We start from the raw sequence: 23,340 nt of genomic DNA on the forward strand, positions 1-23,340 counted from the left end.
CTTTGTCCTGAGTGAGCAAGGGCACTTGGGGAAAAGCCAGCGTGCCTGACCAAAACATACCTTCTGAGCTTCTACAGCACCAGGCCCGACTATAGACAGAGAGGTGAGGTCTGCCCTAGGGGACGTGGACTCTGCCCTGCCCGGGGTCTCTGGCCTAGACCCAGCAGAGCCTCGGACTGTCACACACCTATAGACACTTATGGGGTTCCACCGCCCAGGCAGAAAGATGCCTTTCTTGGAAAAAAAAGTCTCTTGTGGGGTCAGGCAAAGGAGGAAAATGAGAGAATACAATAAACGGATTCCCAAACCTCAAGAAGAGATGTGTGCAGGATGCCTGTGTACCGTTTCTGAACGGGAGGCAGACTCAGGACACAGCCGGCGTAGGTAGAGAGACAGCGGACTGGGACATTCATTGGTAGCTCCTCCTCTAAGCCACTGGGTCTCAACTGGGGACATCTGGCAATATCTGGGGACATTCTGGATTGTCACAACTGGGGTTGGGGGGATGGATGGGGGGGCATCCAGTGGGTATAGGCTGGGGATTCCGCTCAACATCCCACAATGCACAGGAGGGCTCCCCTCAAAAAAGAATGACCCAGCCCAAATGTCAGTTCTGCCGAGGTGGAGAAACCCTGCTCCCAGCCAGTCTTCCAGCCATGTTCTGCGACATCTCCAAAGGCCCCTTTCGGGGTACAGAGGTAGCCCCATAACCTCTCCTACACCACTTTCCAAAAACCTCCCTCCCCAAGTCTCACCCAACAAGTCGGTTTGGAGGGACAGGGGAGAGAATAAAAGAGGGGCCATCCTGGAGACCTTGAACAAAGATGTTCTCGCCATCCATCGACAACTCCCGCGAGGGAGAAATCCCAGACGTGGGCAATCTTTGGTCAAACAGGAAAACGTAAGGCTGAACTCAAGGGGCAACCCCTCGACCCCACCTGCCTGGAGGCCCAAGTCGGGGTGGTTTCTCTTTGCACAGAAGTCCATGCTCATCAACAGACACAGGACCTTGCTCCCGGGGCGGCCGGGAGGAAAACGGGGCAGGACAGGCAGGGGGCGGCTCCGCTGACGCTGCCAGGGTGAGGCGGCCCTCACTTGTTCTCTATCAGAGTCTGCACCTTGTACACGAGGTCCCGGGCCAGCTTCAGGACCTGCTTGGTGTTGTGTCGCTCGGCCATTTCTGAAAGACAGAAGGCAACATCTCATGAGCTTCCCTCTGTGTCGATCTTCGGGACACACTTCCGGCCCGTGGAGGGGTCTCTGGGGTGTCCCCATTATCATCATCTGGCATCCTCCCCAGAGTGGCTCTGGAAACAGAGACCTTGGGAAAGGCCAGCATCCCTGCACCTCAGTTTCCTCATCTGTAAAACAGGGACTGTGACAGTACCTGTGAGATCCAACGAGATAATGCTGGTTCAGTGAGTGCGTAAAATGTTGGGTCTTCCCGCCACCTTCCTACAAATACGATGACTGGGACCTTCTTAAGAAAGCATTGCTGGGCACTTAATAGATGCTTAAAAGTATGAAAGGAAGGGGGCAGCTGGTTAGCTCAGGTGGTTAGAGCACAGTGCTCATCACACTAAGGTTGTCGGTTCGATCCCCACATGGGCCGCTGAGCTGCGCCCTCCACAACTAGATTGAAACAACTACTTGACTTGGAGCTGACGGGTTCTGGAAAAACACACCATTCCCCACCACCACACACACACACACACACACAAAAAAATATATATATACACATATGTTTAAAGTATGAAAGGAAGGAATCAAAAGAAAGGGAGATGAGAAAGCAAAATAATAATTTTATCAAGAGCTACACAAAATGATAAGATCTTTAAAGCTGAATAATCCTAAATGTAGAGATTTATCATAAAGAAATCATTTAGTAGAAGAAGAATATAGTAAGACACCATGGTTCCCAAACTGGGTGCCAAGGTACCCCAGAGTGCCACTGTGAACTTGCAAAAGTTTTGAGGGAAACATAGTGATACTCCCCATCTTTTGAACACTACATAAACTGCGAGTATGAGTGAATTCACAAATTGCACTACATTCGTATCAACACCTGTAGCTTTGCACAGCTATGGTTTTAGCAAGCGGTTGCTGTGATAAAAAGTAACACACAAAAATCACTGTGAAACAGGAAATGAAGGTGGTGTCCGATCCGATTCCAAGGTATGAGAAGCTGCGCAAGGCCCAACAGGCGCACATGTCCCATTAGGAACTGTACTTGTATTTAAGAATGAAATAAAAATATTATTTTCTTTTGACTTATGTGTACTATTTTTTCAAATGGCTAAGTTGTTAGAGCATAAATACTTAAGTGTTCAGACCCAAGTACTTGCTAAGTGGAACTTTTGGCCGAGGGTGCCATGAACTGAGGAAGTTTGAGAACCTCTACATGAAGATAAAATTGCTTTGGGTTCACAATCACACACTCAAACTGAAGATAGCCTAGGTGCTTAATAATAGAGGATGGATGGTTCACTAAGTTTTGGCCAGTCACCTGAGGTATATTCTGTAGTTTTAGAAAGTGATTATATGGAAGACAGTTTTTTAAAATAATAAGTGGAAAAAAAACCCCAGATACAACTGGATTCTGTGTTGGTTAATAACATAAAAATATAGATGACTCTGGAAAAGACTGGAAGGAAAAACATTTTTTTTTAATGAACCCATTAAATGCAATGTGGTCTTCTGGATTGGAACCCAGAGCAGAAAAAGGACATGAGTTAAAAACCTGGTGAAATCAAACAGAGTCTGCACTTTTTTTTTTTTTATTGAGCCATCCTGCCACCTGTTGGCAGCTCAGCGGCTGCTCAGCTCGGGCTGGGGATCGAACCAGCGACCCTGTTGCTCAGAGCTCACACTCTTGAGCGAGCTCTTAACCAACTGAGTCACTCAGCCGGCCCCAGAGTCTGCACTTTAGTGAATAGTAATGTGCCAATGTCAATTTCTTTGTTGTAGCAATATACTAGGTTCAGTAACATATCAATACTAGGAGAAGCTGGGTGAAGGGTATCAGGAACTCTACTATCTTTGCAACTTTCCTGTAAATCTACAATTATTCTAAAATAAAAAGCCTATTAAAAAACAAACTAATAATGTTTCCAGGGTGAGATCGCAAGTGGCTTCTTTTTTCTTCTTTTGCTTTTTTGAAACCCTCCTTTCCTTTAAAAAAAATTTTAAATAGTAATAGTAACAATATCTTCCAGCTCTGGGTCCCCTCATCTCGGCCAGGTATCACGTGATGGGCTTTGTTCATCTCTCATTTAACTCTCCTGACATCTCTGTGCGATGGTGTTATTAGCACCATTTTGGCAGAGCTGGGATCAGCGTCCATACCTGTCTAATTTCAAAGACCACGCCATTTCAGCTGCCTTCCTGTGCCTGCTTTTCCTACGCACATCAACCCTCGGAAGTAGACACTGTTACCCCATTTCATAGGTGAGGAAGTGGATATTCAGAGAGAGGGGAAGTGACTTGTCCGCGGGCACAGCAGGCTATTGGCAGAGCCAGGGTTTGCCCCGAGCCTGATTTCAACACCCATGCTCCTGCTGCCAGGTCCCTGAGAAAAACGCATCCTCGGCATTACACGACGTCAGTTCGCCCCTTTGGAAATGGACACAAGAAGTGGGCAGAACCCCACTCCCTCCCCTTCACGGTGTCAATTTCAGTAAAGCTCCACCCATCCCTGGGGCCCCAGGAAGGGCCCCCCCAGAAGCCAGCACCCCTCAGATGAGACCCTGATCGTGTGGGTACCATTAAAGAATTTGATGATGTCTGTGAAATCCATGTTGTTCTCCAAAATGATGTCACGATAGACCTCCACCAGAGCCAGGGCGATGAACAGGACGTAGTGGGCGGACGAGACGTGCTTGGCTGCCCAGATGGTCTCCCAGACGGAGAAGACATCATCATAGACAAGTTCTGCCGAGACACCGACAAGCACACGCATGGGGAGAGAGTCAGCCACAGAGCTCACGGGGTTGCCCGCCCTCTGGGAAAATCCCAACGGCTGTGCTCTGCACTATGCCCTGGTGCAGTGGACAGAGCTCAGGCCTGGAGGCAGGAGACCTGGACTCTGTCATTTGATCATCACAATCCTGTTATCCCCGTCTATAGAACAGGGTATGCAAACCAGGTGAGTTATAAGGGTCCAGCTCTGACATTCTGCAAGTTCTGAGCATGTGCAGGATTCATTGACACTGACCTGTCCCCGCTCTGCCCCTTGACCAGTGTCTCCCTCTCTCCCTGCACCCTCCACCTCCTTTAGCACCCACAGGAGGTATCTCCCCTTCCCCCTGCACACACAGGCAGAGCTGGCTGCTGTCTTTGGATCTAGTAAAGAGATAGACTAGAGTCATGGTTAAGAGCAAGGCTTTCTATGTCCAATAAACTCAGTCTGAATCCTGGCTCCATCACTTACTAGCAAGGTGACCCTGGGTTGGTTCCTTCCCTCCATAAGCCTCTCTCTTTCCTCATCTCTAAGTGTGGCGATGCCGACAGTAGTAGAAGACTCAAGAGATAATACATCAAAATGGCTCAGCACAATGCCTGGCACTTAATGAACACCTCCTTAGGTGCTAGATATCATTATTCTTAGCATCACCAAGAATTTGCACAATAGCAATGTACTGTGTTATATATGACTTCTACGTCACGCGTGAAGCATGCTCCACGGACTTCAGAGTTTTTGGTCTCTAACAGGCATCTAACAGGGGGGAACTGGCCTTAGGAGGCAGACAGAGCAGGGCTCAGATCCTGGCTTTACTCTTCCTAGCTCTGAATTTAATTCTTCTCAGCCTTAGTTTCCTCATCTGTAAAATGGGGACTGTAACAATACCTACTGCATAGCGTCACTGCAAGATAAAGTAGGTGAACTCAATAAATGGGTGCTATTCTTTTCCACTGGCTTTGCTCCATGCTGTCTTTTCCCCTGAGGTTCTGCTACCAAGAGTCTGGGAACGCGGCCCCACTTTGAAGTCTGTACCTCGCTTGAAATCTAGCAGGAACCAGCGGTAGCAGAAGTAGAAATGAGTGTAGTCCCCATTCTGATGCATCAGCTCAAAGAGCTCTGAGTCCAGGATCTGTCAGAGGAAGGAAAGGTGGACATCAGCCTCATGGGAAAAGGCCGGCCCCGAGGGGACAGCTGAATAAATGATGGTACCTCTTCACACCAGACACCACATAGGCCTTAACAACCAAGTGGAGTTAAAAAATGGGCAAAGGATTTGAAACAGAAATCAACCTAGCTCAACCTAACCCAGTCGTTTCTCCAAAGAAGATAGGCAAATGGCCAATAGGTACATGAGAAATACTCAAATCTTGAGTCATTAGGAAAATACAAATCAAAGCTATAATGAGATACCGCTTCACACCCACTAGGATGGCTATAAAAATGACAGACAACAAGGTGATGGCGAGGATGAAAAGAAATTGGAACCCTCGTATGTGGCTGGTGGGAGTGTAAAATGGTGCGGCTGCAATTCTACCCGTAGATATAAGCCCAAGAGAAATGAAAACATGTCCTCATAAAAACGTATACATGAATGTGCACAGCAGCACTATTCATAAAAGCCCAAAAATGGAAACAACCCAAATGTTCATCAACATGGATAAACAAAATGTGGTACGTCCACACAATGGAATATTATTCGGCCATAAAAAGGAATGACATACTGACACATGCTATACTACATCGCGTGGATGAACAGTGAAAATGTTATACTAAGTGAAAGAAGCCTGACACCAAAGCTGTACATTGTGTGATTCCATTTATAAGAAATGTCCAGAATAGGCAACTCTATAGAGACAGAAAGTAGATTCGTAGTTGTCAGGTGCTGGGGATGAGACAGACGTTACTGGGTATGGAGTTCTTTTGGGGATGATGAAAATGTTCTAAAACTAGATAATGATGATGGTTTCATAACTGTGAATATTATAAAAACTGCTGAAATGTACATTTGAAAAGGGTGAATTTTATGGTATGTAAGTTACATCTCAATAAAGCGTGTGTGTGCGTGCGTGTGTGTGTGTGTGCGTGTGTAATTTACTCAAACACTGCTTTCAGAAAAAGGACTAATACAATCAAACATCCTGTTTCGCTTATTGTTGTGGCCACAGTGCCTGGACCAAGTAAATACTCAGTCCAGTGGACATGATTGTGTTGTTAAGGCTGAGCTGAACTGAGTTTTTAAATTCAATTCAGAGGTTGAGTTGAATTGAGTTTCTGAGTTCAACTCAGTTGGGCTGAGTTGAGTTGAACTGAATTGAATTGAGTAAGATTGAGTTACTGAGTTGAGTTACCTTAGGCTCAGCAATCAGCTGACTAGGGGTCAGCTGGGCTGAGCTGGAAGTAGCTGCATTACTGAATAGGGCCGGATCCTACCTGGATGAGTGACCTCATGTTGGCAAAGTGTGTGTCCATGGCGCCTCCATGAGGGAAGTTCTGGTTCATCCTCTTCATGAGCTCTGTGAAGCAGCTGAAGGCGAGGGCCTCTGGGGACAGAGCACAAGAGAAACAGTCAACTCCGCCACCACCCAAGGAACCAGGGGTCCCCATGTGATGGGCGAAGGCCCTGAGCAGGTCCACCATGTCCACAGACAAACGAAAAACACCTGGACAGTGGTGTGCTGGTGTGTTCTGTGCCAAGGCTTGCTCGTCAACCTTCAATTAATTACCTACTTCCCACCTTACAGGAGGTGAAACACCCTTTCTTTTAGGAAAGGGTGGTGACAGAAGATCCTGCTTTATTTTATTATTTTAGCTGAGCCATCCTGCCACCTGTTGGCAGCTCAGCGGCAGCTCAGCTCAGGCCAAGACTCGAACCGCTGTTGCTCAGAGCTCGCACTCTTGAGTGAGCTCTTAACCAACTGAGCCACTCAGCTGGCCCACCAAATCCTGTTTTAAAGATCCTGATTTGCTATAGTAAAAAGCTGACAATGTGTTGTTGGTCCCAAACTTTTTTTTCTTTTTTTGAAATTCTATGGGGTTCATGAAATTCTCAAGTCTGGGAGCCAATGCAGTAAAACAGCAAACATTAACATTAGAAGGGTATTTACAGGCATTATGCAAAAAATGGTCAAATAACTTTGTGAAATGCTGCTTAGAGAGTCACCACAAATATTAAGAAAGGAAAGCCTCTGAGAAGTCCTGCAATAAAGAAATCTGTTTCATATTGCTTAACCCAGTGTTTAAAAAAATGAAAACAGTGCATTTTTTTTTCTTTTCACACCTAATAATGTTGGAGAAAATTCTGAGGCTTTCCAAGGCATAGTAGTATCTCATTTATTTTTTTAAAAGATTTTATTTTTATTTATTTTTTTAAAGATTTTATTGGGGAATTGGGGGAGGGGAACAGCATTGAGGAATCGGGGAAGGGGACTAGACAAGTTGCTATCCTTTTGTTCTTCAGTCTAGTTGTGGAGGATGTCGCTTCACTGGCCCATGTTGGTATTATCATTGTGCTCTTCCCAGCTGAGGCACTTGCTCGCCAGCCAATGGATGGCCACTCACGGCATTGCACGGCAGCTCACGCCGGCTGCCAGACTCACGGTAGCTCACGGCAGCCCACTACAGCTTCACTGCAGCCTACGTGGTCACCGGTGACTCATGGAAGCCCAGCTCCAGGTCAAGCTGTTGTTCACCATCTTAGCTGTAGAGGGCGCAGCATCACTGGCCCTAATGTGGGATCTGAACCAGGGCCCTGCTGCTCAAAGCTAGCGTCCCAAGCCAACTCTTAACCAACGCTCCACTCGGCCGGCCCTAAAGACTTTATTTTTAAGAAACGTTTATCGATTTACAGAAAAATTAAGAGTAGAGTTTCCATATACGCCATACCCAGTTTCCCAAATTATTAACATATTACAAAAATATGGCACATTGGGTTACAGCCCATAGTTTTAACGTAATGAGCCCTTTCTCTGTTCCAAGAACCCATCCAAGGTAACACATTACATAGAGCTGTCATGTTTCCTTAGGTTCCACCTGGCGATGAGGGTTTCTCAGGCTTTCCTTGTGTTTGATGACCTTGACAGTTTTGAAGAGTGCTTGTCAGGTAGTCTATAGAAAGTTTCTCTACTGAAATTTGCCTGATGTTTTTCTTATGATGAGACTGGAATTATGGGTTACTGGGAGAAAGACATCACATAGGTCACGTGCCATTCTAATCACAACACATCAAGGGTATATACTGTCAACATGATTTATGGTTGCTGAGGCTGGTTTTGGTCACTGGCCCAAGGCAGTGCTTGTCAGGTTTTTCCACTGTACAGTTTCTCTCCCACTCCCCCGCCTTCTATACTGAACTCTTTGGAAGGAAGTCACTATGCGCAGCCCGTGTCTGAAGAATAGGGAGTTCTGCTCCCCATTTTTTTTTAACAATTTGATTGAGATTCACATACCATAAAAGTCCTATTTCAAATGCAAAATTCAGTGGTTTTAGTGTACTCACAGAGTTGTGCAACCATCATCACTTTCTAATTTGAGAACGTTTTCATCACCCCCAAAAGACAGCCCATAGGGCTGGCCGAGTGGCGCGTTGGTTAAGAGCTGGCTTGGGACGCCAGCTCTGAGCAGCAGGGCCCCAGTTCGGATCCCACATGAGGGCCAGTGACACTGCGCCCTCTACAGCTAAGATGGTGAACAACAGCTCGACCTGGAGCTGGGCTGCCATGAGTCTCCAGCAACGGCGTAGGCTGCAGCCCCTGCTGCAGTGGGCTGCCATGGGCTACCGTGTGTGGCTGGCAGCCAGCGTGAGCGGCCAGCAGCTGGTGTGAGCTGCCAAGAGCCGCCGTGAACGGCCGTCCAGAGGCCGGCGACTGATCTGCCTCACCCGGGAAGAGCGCAATGATAATACCAACATGGGCCAGTGAAGCAATGTCCTCCACAACTAGACTGAAGAACAAAAGGACAACAACTTGTCTGTTCCCCTTCCCCGATTCTCCAACACTGTTCCCCTCCCCCAATTCCCCAATAAAATCTTTAAAAAAAAAGTCCATATATATTGACAGTCATTCCCCATATCTCTCCCCCCAGTACATGTCAACCACTGTCTCTACAAATCCCTATTCTGGACATTTCATATAAATGAAATCATATGAAGTGTGATCAAAAGCTACGATGAATGTTTAAATTAAGAAAATGTATTACAGGGGCCGGCCGAGTGGCTCATTGGTTAAGAGTTGGCTTGGGAGCGTGAGCTCTGAGCAGTAGGGCCGCTGGTTCGGATCCCACATAGGCCAGTGACGCTGTGCCCTCTATAGCTAAGATGGTGAACAACAGCTCGACCTGGAGCTGGGCTGCCGTGAGTCACCGGGGATGGTATAGCCTGCAGTAGGGCTGCAGTGGGCTGCCGTGAGCGGCCGTCCAATGGCCGGCAACCAACTGCCTCAGCTGGGAAGAGCGCAATGATAATACCAACATGGGCCAGTGAAGTGACATCCTGCACAACTAGACTGAAGCACAAAAAACCAGCTACTTGTCTGTTCCCTTTCCCTGATTCCCCAATGCTGTTTTCCTCCAATTCCCCCATAAAATCTTAAAAAAAAATAAAATGTATTACCGTAAAAGACACATTGCCATTAATCACCCTCAAAATACTCCCCCTCCTTTGAACACACTTATCCCATCGTTCTTGCCACTTTCTGAAGCAGTTCTGAAAGTCCTCTTTCATGAGTGTCTTTAGTTGTGCTGTCATGACTGCCTCGATGTCCCGAATTGATTCAAAACATTTACCTTTCAAGGTCATTTTGACTTAGGGGAAGAGCCAGAAGTCACACGATACCAGATCCGGTGAATAAGGTGGATAAAGACTCCATAAGGATTTTATTTGACAGAAATTGCTGTACCAGAAGCGATGTGTGACATGGAGCATGGTCATGATGGAGGATGAAACCGTTTGCCCAATTCATATTAATGAGTTGTCTGTGATCCATGATTTAAGGCACACTTCTCTCAACTGTAGCTCACATCCGACTGACTGCACCGAACAAGTTGAAATTTGGCACACACTGTTACTAAGGTTTCATGCACCGATTCCCATATTGAAGATCCCTGCCTTTTCGTTGGATGGCACTCAGCAGCAGCATTCACCATATTTTGTGATCATACCTCGTACAATATGTGGTCTTTTGTGACTGGCTTCTTTCACCTAGCATAGTGTTTTCAAGGTTCATTCACAATGTAGCATGTATCAGATCATTCTTCTTTTGTCAAATAATACTCCATTTTATGGCTATACCACAATTTGTTCATCCATTCATCTGTTGATCAACATTTGAGTTGTTTCCACTTTTGGGCTAGTAAGAATAAGGTTGCTGTGCACATTGATGTACAAATATTTGTATGAACATGTTTTCGTTTCTCTTAGGGATATATCTATGAATGGGATTCCTGGGCCATAGAGTAACTCTATGTTTAACATCATAAGAAACTGCCTAACTGTTTTCCAAAGCGGCTGAACTATTTTACAAACCCACTAGCAAAGCAGGAGGGCTCCAATTTCTCCACATCCTTGCTACCACTTGTTATTTTCCACTGTTTTTTTTCTAGCCATCTGAGTGGATCTGAAGTGGATCTCACTGTGGTTTTGATTTGTATTTCCTTCATGAGTAAAGGTTTTGAGGATCTTTTAATGCGCTTATTGTTCACTTGTACATCTTCTGTTCTATTGAGAAATAGACATTTCAAATCCTTTGCCCTTTTTTAATTGGGTTATTGATCTTTTTATTGTTGAGTTGTAAGAGTTCTTTATATGTTTTTGGATACAAGTCCCTTATTAATATGTGATTTGAAATATTTTCTTCCATTCTCTGGGTTCTCTTCATGTTTTTGATGGTATCCTTTGAAGCACAAAAGTTTTTAATTTTGATGAAGTCCAATTTATCTATTTTTTTATTTTGTTGCTTTATGCTTTTGGTGTCATATCTAAGAAATCCAAGTTTTCATAAAGATTTATGCCTGTTTTCTTCTGATAATTTTATAGTTTTACCTCTTATATTTAAGTTTATGATACATTTTGAGTTAGTAGTTTTGTATGTAGTGTACGGTAGGAGTCCAACTTCAATCTTCTGCTTGTGGATATGCGGTTGTTTCATCATCATATATTGAAAAGACTATTGTTTCCTCACTGAGTTGAAATGTCTTGGCATATAGCCAAAAATCAATTGAACATAAATGTAAAGGCTTATTTCTGGATTCTCTATTCTATTCCATTGATCTGTCTATCCTATGGAAGTACAACAACTGTTTTGATGACTGTAGCTTTGTTGTGGGTTTTGGAATTGGAAAGTGTGTGTCCTCTAATCTTTTCTTCTTTTTCAAAACGGATGTTGCTATTTTTGGTTCCTTTAATTCCCATATGAATTTTAGGGTCAGCTTGTCAATTTTTGCCAAAAAAGGCAGCTTGGGTTTTGACCTATCATGAAATTGCATGAAATCAAATCAATTTGGAGAGCACTGCCATCTTCACAATACTAGGTCTTCCGGTCCATGAACATGAGATCTTTCCATTTATTTAATTTCTTTCAACAATGTTTCATAGTTTTTGGAGTGTAAATCTTGCACTTCTTAAGTTAAATTTTTTCATAAGTATTTTCTTCTTTTAGATGCTATTGCAAATGGAATTGCTTTCCTAATTTCATTTTTGGATTATTAATTGCAGTTGTATAGAAATACAATGGACTTTTGTACATAGATTTGGTATCCTGCAACTTTGCTGAACTCATTTATATGTTCTAATATATATTTTTTATTCCTTAGGATTTTCTATATGCAACATTGCATCATCTGCAAATAGAGATGCTTTTAATTCCTTTCCAGTCTCATGCCTTTTATTTCCTTTTCTTCCCCAATTGTCTTGGCTTGAACCTTTTGTGACAAAAGTGGACATCCTTGTCTTAGTCCTGATCTTACGGGGAAGGCATCAGTCTGCTATAACACCACTATGAACTAGCTGTAGGTTTTTCATAGGTGCCTTTTAACACATCGAGAAAGTTTCCTTTTATTTCTAGTTTGAGTGTTTTTATCATGAAAGGGTGTTGGATTTTGTCACATGCCATGTCTTTGACAATTGAGATGATCATGTGGTGTTTGTCCTGTATTCTATTAATGTGGTGAATTACATTAATTGATCTTCCTGTGTTGAACCAGCCTTGCATTCCTGGGGTAAATCTCATTTAGTCATGGTATATAATGTTTTTTGTATCTTGCTGGATTCAGTTTGTCAGTATTTTGTTAAGGATTTTGCCTTTATAGTCACAAAGGATATTGGTCTATAGTGTCCTTTTTTTGGTGATGTCTTTGTCTGGTATTGGTATCATGGTACCAAAGGGTCCTCATGTAAGAACTGGCCTCATAGCGTGAGTTCAGAAGTGTTCTCTCCTATTCCATTTTTTGGAAGACTTTGGGAAGAACGGTATTCATTCTTCTTTACGTGTTTGGTAGCATTCACCAGTGAAGCCATCTGGGCCTGGGTTTTTCTTTGTTCTCATTCATGTTGGTACAATCAGTGGCTAGCAAAGGTCTGGCTGGGTGTTGGGCACCTGGCAATCAGTGTTGGCTAACACAGAACAATAGGACTTTCTGCTTCACTGGGGCTTTGATGTGTTCACCAGACAGGTGTTCTGAGCACCTGTACTAACCCATTTCATTCCATAGAGTCACAAAGTTAAGCCCCGTCCTCTGCAGTGGGAAGGACACTGCACCCCTAGCCCTGGGGCGGGGAGAACATACTCACCATCATCCAGAATGACCAGCAGTGGAGCCAGGAGGTCACACATGCCTTGGACGTAGCCAATCTCAATGTGCTGCCAGATGTAGCTAGGAGAGAGACATAGGGGCTCCGTGATGACACCCGCAGCCTGTCTGTCCAACCCACTCTCCCTTCCCCGCTTCCCTGGCTCAGCCTCCCCCACCCCCCGGCACCTGGACCACTCCCTCAGCGTCCTGCCTGCATCCCCAGCCCCAGTCTCTCTCTCCAAACATCTTATGCTCAGCCGCCAGAATGACCTTCCTCAAGTCCAGCTCAAGGAGACCACTACTTGCTCAAAAACCTTTACAGGCTCCCACTGTGTGATAGGATAATATCCCAACTCCTTAACTGAGCATACAAGGCATTCAGGGTTTTCTCCCAATCCATCTTTACCGTCTCACCCATCCCTTCCCAGTACTTCCTCCTGTCCAGCCACATGTGTACAAATAAAGCACACTGTTTCGTCCTAGAGGTTCCTTCTGTCTGGAATTCCCATCTGCCTCTTAATAATAACAGCTATTAATCATATTTACTGAACGCTTACTGTTTACTCAGTCCACTATTCATGTATTGCCTCATTTAATTTTCAAAATAATCATATAAAAAGAAAACTATTATTATCCCATTTCACACATGAGCAGACTGAGGCACAGAGAGATAAGTGACATGCAGAAAGTCATACACCTAATAATAAATGATAGAGGCAGGATTTGAACCCAGGTGACTTCACCCCAGGGTACGTGCTCCTAACCTGTATGTCAAATGGTTTTTTCAGCTTCTCCTAATTTTGCCAAAGTCCATTTTGAATGTCACCATCTCTCTGAAGCCCTCCACAGTTTTTCCCAATGCCACAACCAGGCAAAAGTCAGTCTATCTTTCTTTCTCCCCAGGCACTTTTTCATTTTAATGTAACATACTACATTAAAGTTAATTACATTTGTCGCTCCTAGACTAAATTTTGAGAGGCAATGTTTGCTTGGAAGACTGTAAAACAGAATAGTTATGAGGTAGTGCTTATTAATGAGTTAGAGCTGGGGTTGGTAAATCTTTTCTAAGAGGTTCAGGTAATAATTATTTTTAGCTTTGTAAGCCATATCTTCTCTGTCTCAACGACTCACCTCCGCAGAAGCAATCATAGAGAATATGCAAACAAATGGGCATGGCTGGGCTCTAATAAAACTTTATTTACAAAAACAAGTGATGGGCTGAAATTGGCCCATGGGCCATGATAGTAGTTTGCAAACACAAGTTAATTAGAGCAGCATAGAAAGAAGTCCAGAATGTGTTACTGAGTATAAAAAGCAAGTTGTAGAAAAACTTCGTAGTATAATCCCATGTAGGTAAAATTTTTTTAGAACTTTGTAACATGTATGCTATTAGAGTACATATTATATACTATCTATTCTATATTATATCTATAGCTTTGGAAGAATATTCACAAATATATCAGCAACAGGTACTCTTTCTGGATGAGTGGTACGATGACTGGATATGGAAGGAGTTTTTGTTTATACCTTAAAAACTTCTAATTTCCTTGACTGATTTAAGTTTTTGACAAGCATGGGTCACTTCCATATTTTAAGAAATAAAAATAATAACTTCTAATAACAAGTAGTAAGTTGCCCAGATCTTGGCTTAATAAAATAAAAGAGATTCCAGAGCCTGAGAGACGTGGGGATAAGTCCCCCCTCAGCCACTGCCCAGCTGGGGGCCTCGGAGCAGCGTGGTACCCCTCTGCGCCTCTCCTGCCTCGCCTATAAAAGGAGATAGCACTTATCTCATAGGCCTGTGGTGAGGACTAGGTGAGAGTGTGTTAGTAAAAGGGTCAGGAGAGAGCCTGGCACACAGTAGGCGCTTAATAAATGCCCTCTCTTATTAGCATTGCTATGATTGCTATTATTATTGTCAGTGTGGGCTGGGATAAGATCCCAGCTGCCGAGGCTGTGGGTCCAGCTGGGCTCCCCGCAGCCCACACCTCTGCCATCCCAGCCCGATCCCCTGGTCCCCGCAGGCCCATCTCCTTCCCCCTGCCGCTCCAGCCACCTGCACATGATGTTGCGCAGCTTCTCCAGGTTGGCGGGCGTGAAGTACCAGAAGTTGCGGTCGCACCTCTGCACGTCCTTCTCGATGCGGTGCAGGTTCACTGTGTACAGGTCCAGCAGCTCCGGCTGCCGGCCGCCAGGGGGCGGAGAAAAGAACAGTTACACCTCGGCTGCTCACGGAGGCTGTCACACGTTCCCCCGCCTCCTCCTAACCCTCCTGTCACCACCAAAAAGAACATCCTCTACCTGGACCTGCCGGGGGTTTGATTTGTTTTTTGTTGTTTTCTGAGAAAGCTACTTTCTCTTATATGATGAAAATTCTTTTCAATCCTGATGAAATAGTTCAATGAAACAGCAAGAAAATAAATAACACTTAAAAGCCAAAAGTTAACCTGGAAAGGCAAGATAATACCAAAGCTGACTTCTGTCTTGAGGGATGATACCAAATTGGGAAAAATTTAAGCTTAGATTTAATGATGTTGTGGCCTCTCAGCCCCAAGGTTAAGGACACTAAGATATGTTCCCTCATGAAGGCAGGACCCCAAAAAGCCATACCCCTAGTAAGGGAAAACTGGAAAAAACTACTAACATCCTATGATCTCAAGGACAACTGCCTGTCTTGAACACAGGTGTCAAATTAAGTGTAAAATACATATTCCCGGATAATTAACAGCCTCAAATCAGGTTTATAACTTATACACGTTGATAACCTAAATTCCCACTACTTGGGCGGTCTGAAACAGCAGAGTCTAATTTCAAGTGACCTCACGTTGGTTATGCCCCTGGGCACTAGAAAGAAACGAATGAAAATTCTCTCTTAAGGAACCTACCTTCCACCTAGGCCTCAAATAATGCAACAAATAAAATTCCAAGAAATATGAACTCGTGTTAAAAAAAAAGTCACAAAACACACAGAGGAGGAAGGCACCAGGAGTGACAGTCAGCGTAAACTCCAGACAGCAGAGCCAGGTCCCCGAGGACTTCCGGTGTTAGAATGACCAGAAGCAGAATATAAAGGAAGTTTATTTACTATTTTTAAAGAGATAAAAGAAGAAATTACTAATATGAGAACAAGAGACTATAAAATAACCAAGCAGATCACTTTATAGCAGATTTGAAGAAAAGCCAAGTAAAACTTCATGAAACGTATTAAAAACTTGCTAGAGACATGTGACAGAAAATTAGACACCACTGAAGAGAAAAATCAATGGACGGAAAAGAGACCTACAGAAACTATCCAGGATTCAGCACAAAGGGACGAAAAGATATCAAAGTGAAAAAGAAGTATTATTCATAGAGGACAGTGTGAGAAGATCTAACAAACATTTAATCAGCGCTACAGAAGAAGAGAAAAGTTGGGAAGTCAACAATTGTATGAATAATAGATGAAAAAGTTGCAGAACTGACTAAAGACACCAATCTGCAGATATATGAAGCCCAACAAACCACTAGCCTGTAAACAGAAAAAGATATCTACATGTAGACACATGACACACAATACCAAAAGGAGAATCTTAAAAGCAGCTAGAGAGAAAAGCAGATTATATTTAAAGTACAGAAAGGTCCCCTGCTTCTTTTATTAAATAAGCTCAAGCCATGCATTATAAAATGGCCTCTATCTGCCCCCGCTCAGCTGTTCTTGGAAATCATGTGCATGCGAATAATAGGATGTGGAATTATAGCCCTAGTGTCTCCACTTCTGTAATTGCACCTTGCCTCAGTTTACCCTGCACCAATAGGAGCCCAGAAAAACCCAAGAGTTCCTCTAAAGGCCCCATAGTTCCACTTCCCTTATAGGTAATCTCTGCCCAGCAACAGTAACAGGATAGATCTAGCTAATGCTTAAAACAGTCTATACTAATAATTAAAGGTTGTACTAATAATTTATAAGGTTAGATATTCATATAATCCTGCTATCTTAGCTTCTGTAATAATGCTTTACTAGGACTGAACACTTATCCTAACAAGAGACCCCAACCCAATAGTAGAGGGGGCTAAGATCTGAGAGACATATTCCACCTACAGTTTCAACATTACTGGGGATCTTTCCACCCGGACATGTCTCCCATGCTTGGAACTTCCTCATTTAGATCTGTTGTTAGTTTCTGTATAACTCTTTGGAATTACCCTGCCTCAATGTAACCCCTGTGGTTTTTGCCTTTATAAACTCTACCCAACTTCCCTTCGGGGCTGCGAGGTCTTTAGAGGCATTAGCCCCCTCATAGTTGCTGGCTCTACAATAAAGACTCCCTCAATTGGCTTAACTGGTTTCTTTGTCTGCCTGACTCACAGCTTTGCTTTACAACAACAGCTCAACCTGGAGCTGGGCTGCTGTGAGTTGCCGGCGACAGCGTAGGCTGCAGCCCCTGCGGCAGTGGGCTGCCGTGAGCTACTGTGAGTGGCCGGCAGCAAGCGTGAGCGGCCAGCAGCTGGTGTGAGCTGCCAAGAGCCGCCGTGAGCGGCCATCCAGAGGCTGGCGACCAATATGCCTCACCCGGGAAGAGCGCAATGATAATGCCAACATGGGCCAGTGAAATGACAGTCCTCCACAACTAGACTGAGGAACAAAAGGACAGCAACTTGTCTGTTCCCCTTCCCCCAATTCCCCAGCGCTGTTCCCATCCCCCAATTCCCCAGTAAAATCTTAAAAAAAAAAAAGTCAATGGAAGAATATCTTCAAAGTACTGTGAGAAAGTAACTGAAATCTATAGCTGCATATTCAGTGAAAATATCTTTCAAGAATGAGGGCAAAATGAAGGCCTTTCAAGACAAACTAAGAGAGACCTTGCCCAAGGGAATTCTAAAGAACGTATTTTGTACAAAAAGAGTTATCTCAGACTAGAGGCCTGATATGTAAGAAGGAACGAAAAATTTTAAAATGTGGAAGCTATTGAAGTCCATGTTCCATGTAAACAAGGGAGTAAACTAAGAAAAAGACAGTGGATACAGGAAATATGAGAGAAGCAAAATTAACCTGGAAATGATGATGGAGAAGGATCTAGAATGACAGCTATCCACCAGGTACCGGGGACTGGGGAAGGCCAGAGGCTCTTAGAATTCTTCAGTCATATGAAACAACTAGAAAGCCTGATCTGTCTGAATGTTTTTCAGAAGCAAGTTAGAAAACTGACAAAGGGTTTGTGGGGGGGTGAATTAACAACAACTAAGAAAAAGAAAGTAGAGACTAGAAAATAAAAACATTTAAGAAAATCACAATTTCTTGCTGGAGTGAAAAAATAAATACAGCTGACTAAATGGTATATACATTGCATTATTATAATAACATAAACAATTATTATAATAACATAAACAACCAAATAGTCATTTAACTAATATAATATAATAAATATAATATTTTAACTATATTGGATGAATGGGGATGAGAAGGTTTCTTGCATGTGCAGAGGACGTGGGGGGATGGGGAAGAAAAAGGACTAAATCCTCTTCTTCTATAGTGGAGTCAACAGACAATGCCTAAAACTGAAGAAAATCTAAAAAAAGATCAAGAAGTAGCAATACAAGCACATTATTTACAGAGATGGGGTAAATACCAGATAATCTGGGCAGAGTAAGTAACCACTATTGCCTCAGAGGAGGGCTAACTGGGGGCGGGTGGGGCAGATAACTCTTTTTTTTTTTTTTTGTATCCAACCTTGTCTGAGTGTTGGACTCTTTCAACTACAGGCATGTATATCTTTGACAGAAATAAGTTCTTTAAAAGAAAATGGACACACAGTGCCCGGCTCTGAAGACCTCCCTTTCCGTTGATGTCCTCTGGCATGGATTTTCTGGCAAGAAAGCAAACGCAAATATTTAAATGATACTGGACCTGAGTGTATATCAAGATGCTCGCCATCAAGGCTGCTGCTCCTGGAGCGCTGATGATGTGCTAGCCACAGAGGACTCAACTCACTCATTCTGAAAACAACTCAGGAAGGAAGGTACCAGATAGACAAGGAAACGGAGGCTCGGAAAAACAAAGTGAGGCATCTGCGCTGGAATGTGAAGCTGGAACTATTTGACTGCAACATCTGTGTATTATATGATCTCGTCCCCCAAATGGGTTTCCACAGTGAGCCCTTTGTGTGGTGGGGAAAATGCAATGAACCCCAGGTCGTTCTGGATCACTGAGGTTTGTGGGACACTTCCTTCCTCCCGCGGCTGTAGAAAATGGAGTGGAGGAGAATGCTAGGGACTTACAGAGTAGGTGACACCGCTGGAAGACACAGGAGATGCCTCGTTGTTGGCGGAAGTGCTCACGACCAGAGACGCCAAGGCAGGGAAGAGACTTTCCATCTCAGGCTCCTCTGAGAGGTTGTCCTCACTGTCCGCCTGGCTATGCTTCTCCGCCTCGCCGCCCACCCAGCTCTCCATCACAGTGCCCTCCTTTTCAGGAAGAGCCATGTCCATGCTGCCAGGGACGGACATGAACTCGTCCATGCTCTCATTGACGAGGAGGTCGCTCTCCAGGCTGTCCTGCACGGCCAGCTCCTCACGGGGAGCTTCGTCCCGGGAAGTGGTGGCCTCGCTGCTCTGCCCGTCATCCACGCTGCTGTCCCCAGGTCGAGGCACCAGGGCAGCGTTCCGCTGGGCATCCATGACACTGTCTTCTGTACTCAGGCTGGGCTCCGAGTGCTCCGAGAGGCCGGAGGAGAAGTTGTGGGAGGAAGGGTGGCCAGAGTCCGGGGAACAGGTGCCATTCACCAGGTTCCCATTGGGGATCTTGGGCTGTTTCTCCTCCAACCTGCCTTCTGCCTCCACCTGCTCCACCTCGTCCACAGATTCGAACACCTGAAGATAAGGTGCACAAAGACTGATGGACTCGGATGGACAATGGTGCTCTTCCAGGAGCAACCGAAATATTCATCAACAGGGGATTGATTCAAATAGGGAACATACACACAGTGGAATACTATACAGTCAGTAAAAAGAGTGAGGCAGAGCCAGGTGTCATACATGCTCCCATTTGGGAAGAACAAAAGCGACCTACATGCATGGAAATGCATGGAATAATCCAGAAAGAAACATGGAAGCATCCCTCTCTGGAGGGATGACTACGGAATTAAAATTGGGGGGAAATACCTATCATCATAAAATCTTATGTGCATGTAATTTTTTAAAGTAAAATATTAGTTAACAACATAAGGAACAGGTTGAACAAAGCATATTATATTCACATGGTTGATGATGATGGGTCAATTTTCTAAAGTAGTTAGGTATACAGTTGACTCTTGAACAATGCAGCAGTTGGGGGGCGCCAACTACCCATGCAGTAAAAAATCCAAGCATAACTTCTGACTCCCCAAAAACTTAACTACGAGTAGCCTGCTGCTAACTGGAAGCCTTCCTGATAACATAAATAGTTGATTAAGATATTTTGTATGTTAGCTGCATTATATACTGTATTCTTACAATAAAGTAAGCTAAAGAAAATGTTAAGAAAACTGCAAGGAAGAGAAAATACATTTACAGTATTGTACATATTTATTGAAAAAAATCCACGTGTAAGTGGACCAGTGCAGTTCAAACCCGTTATTCAAAAGTCAACGATACATCAAATACTATGGGAAAAATCTTCAGAATACATCTCAAAGATTATTTGTAGCTCTTTCTGTCCTTAGGCTATATCCCATCAAGGACAGACTGTATAAAACAGTGTAAGTTCGGGGTGGCCAGGTGGCTCAGTTGGTGAGAGTGTGTGCCCTTAACAACAAGGTTGCCGGTTCGATTCCCGCATGGGATGGTGGGCTGTGCCCCCCCCCACCCCCGCAACTATATTGAAAACAGCAACTGGACTTAGAGCTGAGCTGCGCCCTCCACAACTAACAGATTGAAGGACAACAACTTGAGTTGAAGCTGATGGGTCCTGGAAAAAACACACTGCTCCCTGAAAAAACACATTGTTCTCCAATAAAGTTTAAAAAACAAAACAAAACAAAACAAAAACAGTATAAGCTCATGACTCTTGAAAGCTTCTTCTCTGTGTGGTGATGTTAACCAACTTGATTTTCGGTTAGTTTCAAGTGTTTTTGCTTTTTAAATTTCTTTTGAATTAAATTGCTTTAAATTATGTAAAACAGTTTACCTAACTCCAAAGTCAAAACTAGGAAAGTAGGTATATTAAGGGAAATGTAGCTTCCTTCCCTGGCCCCACCTTCCAGTTATCATTTTGATTAGTTTCTGGTTTACCCTTCCAGAAACTTTTTGAAAAAAGGTGCAAATACACGCATATATTAAGATTTCTGTTTTTTACACAAAACATGACATAGTATGCACATTTTTTGCACTTTACTTTTTTTCTTTACTATTGACTAAGATTGAATTAACATCCCTTCTCACTGAATGAAATGTAAAGTTGTTGAACAATACATATAATGGCATTTACGTAGAAATTTTAAGATTACCAAACATTGCAAAATATTGTCTACATATTTCTGCGTGAGTGAAGGGGCACGGGAGGGTGTGGAAGACACACAGCAAACTGATTATAGCAGTGTTATGTCTAAGGAGGGCAAGTGGGGATTAAAAACAGTCAAAGCCAAATTGAGCTTTCTCTGCAATATTTGGATTTTTTTTACAGGGAAAATAAATTCATCTGCAGTATTACTCATGTAACTAAACACTCAACTTTTAAAGCTACTATAAACAACTGAAACAAAGAAACCATAGGTGACACGATAAGTGTCCAATCCCATTACTCCAGGTTGGGTGGAGGGGAGAGATGGGGAGGGGCGGGGCCTCCGGGAGGGGCATCACCTGTGTGCTGCTGCTGGAGTCGCTTTGCAGACGGATGTTCTGGCGGCCAGAACTGCAGCTCTGCGAGGACTGGGAGGAAAAGAGGCAGAGGGAGCAGGGGTGAGGCTGCATCATTCCGGCTCAGGGTCCCTGCACTGAGCTCAGGAGGGGCTGCTGGGCTGGGAGTCAGGAATTCTAGTTTTATCCTAATTCCTGACTTGAGGAAAACTCCTGTCAGGGCCTCAGCTTCCTCTATGTAAAATGAAAGGGGGTGTCGTCTCACTCCCTGCTCCCCGGAGCCTCCTCAGGGGCCACCCCAGCCTCTGGGCCTCCACCTCCCACCCCTGCAATCGGATGACCCCACCTTTCACTGCCCTGTATTTGAGGCTTCTGGCTAATTGTTTAGTTCAACTCAGGGAACTAGGTATATAAATGGCCCGATTTTTTACTTCCCTCTCTGTATACACGCTTTTTAACTTCTAGCTTCGGCCAATTCTGATGCGCAGCCACGTGACCTGCTTCAGCCAATGGAATGTTAGCAAAATCTCCAGGGCAGAGGCTTAAAAAGTGCTTGTGTGTATCTCTCTTTATGATCTGCATTCACTATGATAACATACCCAGGTTAGCCTGCTGGAGGGTGAGCACAGAGTCCCCCCCAGGCACGTGAGAGAGCTCGGTGAAGGTCAACAAAGCTTTTAGTTGACCAGTTACTGACAGAAGGTGTAAGAGTGAGCCCACCCAAGTCCTGCTCAGAGAACTGTCCTGCTGACCCACAGGCTGATAAGTAAAAATAAATGTGTACTGTTGGAAGTCACTGACTTCAGGGGCTTGTTCGCTATGCAGTATTAGTGTGGAAATTGATGGCTGATGCATCACTAGTGGAGAGAATTCACTTTCTTTTCAGCTCCTGCTTTGGGCTGCTAAATTGGAGATTCTGCGAGGACAGATATGTCTGACTTGGTCATTTCAGCACTCTTGACAATCCAGAATATTCCTGATAAGTACCTGGCTCATGACAGGTACTCAATAAGGATTTGTTGATATATGGAAGTCCAGCACTGTGCTAGGTGCTTTACACACACTATGTTGTTTGGGATACACACAAACCTGTCCTAGAAATGATTATTCCCATTTTATAGATGAAAAGGCTGAGGCCCAGAAGTAAGGGTGTTTGCCGGAGGCCCCAGAGCTAGAAAATGGTGGGGCTGGAGCTCAAACTCAGGTCTGTCAGACTTCAAAGTCAGCTTCTACCCAAAACTAGGGGTGAGACTCTGTCCCAAGACCCCAGACACCTACCCCTCATTCCTACAACAGCCGGATGGAGCAGATCCTGGCCCTCCCCACCCCCACCCCCGGCTCCCTGAGGTGAGCCATCCATCACCTCATTGCTGATGGTGGAGTCCCGGTGCATCATCTGGTGCAGGTGGCTGTCCAGGCTGGCCCCTGAGGAGCACTTGGCCAGGGCAGCCGCGTGAGACTCCCGTTCCCTTTGCCGCACAATTGCCTCGCAGCCCAGCCATTCGGCCATGGTCTGTGCGTAGCAGGCATGAATCTGCTCGTCCACCTGCCAGGGCAGATACAGAGTCACTCGAAGTGCTGGGACCCCCAGGGAGAGCCAGCCCCACCAGGAAGATGGTGGCTCTGACTTGGAACCCTGAGCCCTGGAAACACTCACCCAACATTCATGGAGTAACATCTAACAGACATTAGCTGAGCACCTACTATGTGCCAGGTACTGGATAGACCCTGAGGATACAACAATGAGCAAGACTACTTTTTTTCGATCCTTACTTTCTTTCTTTCCTTCC

General features: G+C 44.5%; 1 protein-coding gene across 2 annotated transcripts in view; it reads right to left on the reverse strand.

The window, feature by feature from the left end:
* Nucleotides 1-6: 6 nt before the first annotated feature.
* SGSM1 (small G protein signaling modulator 1) overlaps nucleotides 7-23,340 on the reverse strand; it is a 50,184-nt gene continuing 26,850 nt past the window's right edge. Inside the window, exons 8-16 of one of the 2 annotated variants that reach the window (XM_019634800.1) lie at nucleotides 22,914-23,096; nucleotides 21,554-21,622; nucleotides 18,998-19,588; nucleotides 14,799-14,923; nucleotides 12,741-12,823; nucleotides 6,392-6,501; nucleotides 4,994-5,090; nucleotides 3,763-3,930; nucleotides 7-1,180 (exon numbers count right to left, since the gene is read on the reverse strand). In XM_019634800.1, the coding sequence (XP_019490345.1) occupies nucleotides 1,092-1,180; nucleotides 3,763-3,930; nucleotides 4,994-5,090; nucleotides 6,392-6,501; nucleotides 12,741-12,823; nucleotides 14,799-14,923; nucleotides 18,998-19,588; nucleotides 21,554-21,622; nucleotides 22,914-23,096 (1,515 nt within the window). In that variant the 3' untranslated portion in view covers nucleotides 7-1,091. The remainder of the gene's footprint in view (nucleotides 1,181-3,762; nucleotides 3,931-4,993; nucleotides 5,091-6,391; nucleotides 6,502-12,740; nucleotides 12,824-14,798; nucleotides 14,924-18,997; nucleotides 19,589-21,553; nucleotides 21,623-22,913; nucleotides 23,097-23,340) is intronic. The other variant, XM_019634801.1, reaches the window with a different exon arrangement.

Source organism: Hipposideros armiger, unplaced genomic scaffold, assembly GCF_001890085.2.
Source record: "Hipposideros armiger isolate ML-2016 unplaced genomic scaffold, ASM189008v1 scaffold_1954, whole genome shotgun sequence".
In the NCBI taxonomy this organism is placed as follows: domain Eukaryota; kingdom Metazoa; phylum Chordata; class Mammalia; order Chiroptera; family Hipposideridae; genus Hipposideros; species Hipposideros armiger.